Source organism: Arvicola amphibius, unplaced genomic scaffold, assembly GCF_903992535.2.
Source record: "Arvicola amphibius unplaced genomic scaffold, mArvAmp1.2, whole genome shotgun sequence".
NCBI lineage: Eukaryota > Metazoa > Chordata > Mammalia > Rodentia > Cricetidae > Arvicola > Arvicola amphibius.
This window is the reverse complement of record NW_024582334.1, coordinates 36,171-38,715: the sequence shown is the minus strand read 5'-3', so window position 1 is coordinate 38,715 and position 2,545 is coordinate 36,171. Positions and strand designations below refer to the sequence as shown.

General features: G+C 44.3%; 1 protein-coding gene across 1 annotated transcript; it reads right to left on the bottom strand.

Annotated features, from left to right (window-relative positions):
• Window positions 1–329: 329 nt before the first annotated feature.
• Window positions 330–1,265, bottom strand: LOC119805896 (olfactory receptor 10-like). Its single transcript, XM_038317660.1, has one exon. The coding sequence runs from the start codon at window positions 1,263–1,265 to the stop codon at window positions 330–332; it is 936 nt and encodes a 311-aa protein (XP_038173588.1).
• Between the last annotated feature and the right edge of the window lie 1,280 nt (window positions 1,266–2,545).

The following is a 2,545-nucleotide window of genomic DNA, read 5'->3' as shown; positions in this document are numbered from 1 at the left end:
TGTTTATTTATTTTACACACACACACACATACATCCATACTTGTATGGAGGTCAGAGGACTTGACTGTCTCCTTTCACCATGAAGAATTTAGGAATCAAACTTACATTGTCGGGGTTGGCAGCAAGTACCTTTGTCTGCTGAGCCATCTTGACAGCCCAGGACTGATTTTTTTTCTGCTTGTCTGTTTTTATATTTCCATTTATATAAATTTGACAGTTTCGTTAATATAAATAATTATTGTTTTTGTTTTGGCACCAAACACCCCTCTCCCACTGAAACCTTCTGGACTCACATGCTATAAAATGATTCACTGATCATCTTTCCCTTCCTACCCTGTGGCTGTGCCTCTCCCTAGCACCCTCCACAGAGCCCCCTTCACATCCTTGTTCCTCAGGGTGTAGATCAGAGGGTTGAGCATGGGGATGAGGATGGTATAGAAAAGGGCAGCAAACTTTCCTTTGCTCTCAGAATAGTTGTCCTTGGGTTGTAAGTATGTGTAGGTGGCTGAGCCATAAAACAGAGAAACCACCAGAAGGTGGGACCCACAAGTTCCAAAAGCCTTTCTGCGTCCAGCCATTGACTTGACCTTCAGCACTGCCCTGGCAATCTGTGCATAGGAGCCTAGAATGAGTATGGCTGGAATCGCAACAATCACCACTCTGGCCACAAACATCTTGGCCTCTGTTCCTTCTGTGTCCTCACAGGCCAACTTGAGGAACACAGGCATCTCACAGAAGAAGTGATTCATTCGATGGCCACAGAGGGGCATGGCCATCATGAGACTTGTCTGGATCACAGAGTTCAAGAGGCCTCCCAACCAGGAGACAATAGCCAATGCCTGGCAGAGAACGGGGTGCATGATGGTCGTGTAGTGCAGGGGACGACACACAGCAGCATAGCGGTCAAAGGCCATAACCACCAGGAGCAAACTCTCAGTGGAGCCCAGAGCAAGGGATATGAAGAGCTGGGCCACACACCCACCATAGCTAATGGTCCTGTCCAGTCCATGGAGGTTGTTCAGGAGCTGGGGCACAGTGCTGGTGGTGTAGCAGAGGTCCAGGAAGGAGAGGTGGGACAGGAAGAAGTACATGGGAGTGTGCAGTCGAACGTCCATTTGGGAGAGAACAATGATGGCGGTGTTGCCAAAGAGAGTCAGAGAGTAGAAAATCAAAATATAAATAAAGAAGATGGGTTCTAGTTGAGGCCAGTCTGAGAAGCCCACCAAAATGAAGCGTCCTCCTAAGCTGGTGTTGAAGCTTCCCATAGCCTTTGACATGAACAAGTGCCAGAAGGTAAATCAGGGCATCCTAAGACAAGCCAGGGTTCATACACTGTTTAGAGTATCTCTTAGGTACTCCTAAATCATGAGCTTTATTATCTGTTCTGATATTCAGTTCACATCTCTGCAGCCTTCTGGTCTTACTCTTTTCTACTTTAGGCAGAATATCTGTGGACTAGGAATGATGTCATCTGTGTTTGAGCCCTATCGCTGCTGCCTCCTTGTCCTAGACTTGACCCCGCCCTCCATCACGTTCTCATTAGAGCGAGATGTGGATCTACTCGGTATCATGGAAATTGCTCTAAAACTAGTGTGAAACCAGTTGTGGGAAAAGCATATGCCACACAAAGGGGGATGCAGTTTAGACTTACAACATCCACTGAACCCCCTCCTCTGCTCAGTAACATCAGTAAATTGTCAGGCTCAAATGTGTCTTTGTAATTGTAGGACCACATCATCAACTTATTGCACCAGCACGGAGGTTCTATCTGGCCTCTCTTCCAACAACTTTATTACTGACTTGGAGATAGAAGTGGTATTAAAATTGCCTCGTATTGGGGAAACCCTGGTTTTATTATCAGAACTATAAACATATTACATTATTGATGAGACCTTCATATACAGAGACACTCAGAAACACACAGAGAGATGAGCAGAGATACTCACCAGTCTCTGTGATGTGGAGCAGCAGCTTATCAGATATGTCAGTGCCTAAATGCTTGGAGCTTGATAAAATGAGTTAGATCAACACTATGTCATTAAAAGTTAATTTGAATATACAAAATATGCTAAATCTCACCCAATTTCCCCTCCTTATGGTGTGTATTCCACCTTCTCCTCAGCCTCTGGAGAACCGGACTCTCAACAAAAGTTGAGCTGGCAGCAAATCATCCCACACTCCTGCACCAGTCTGTGCTTGTACAGACTCCATCCCTCTCTCCTGCCCACACCACCTGAAAAATCACACCACATCCACATTATCCCATAGCATTTAGGCTGATCTTCAAACTCCTTGATAAAACATTTAATAATAACACACTAACTTTTTGTAGTATAAGATCAGCAAACAAAGGGTCTTGTCATTTTAACTGAAATTCAAAGACTTAATGTACTAATTCCATTTTAAACTCTGACTCTGTACACAAAAAAAACTGACCACAAATAGGAATCCTCTTTCATCCTCAACTGCTCCAATAAACTGTTCTTCACTTATTTTCAACAGCCATGATCCTGGTTGTCATCTGTCTCCTTGTTTTGATATCTAC

Coding starts and splice junctions, on each gene's coding strand:
- LOC119805896 (XM_038317660.1), bottom strand. CDS start 1,265: ATGGGAAGCTTCAACACCAGCTTAGGAGGACGCTTCATTTTGGTGGGC.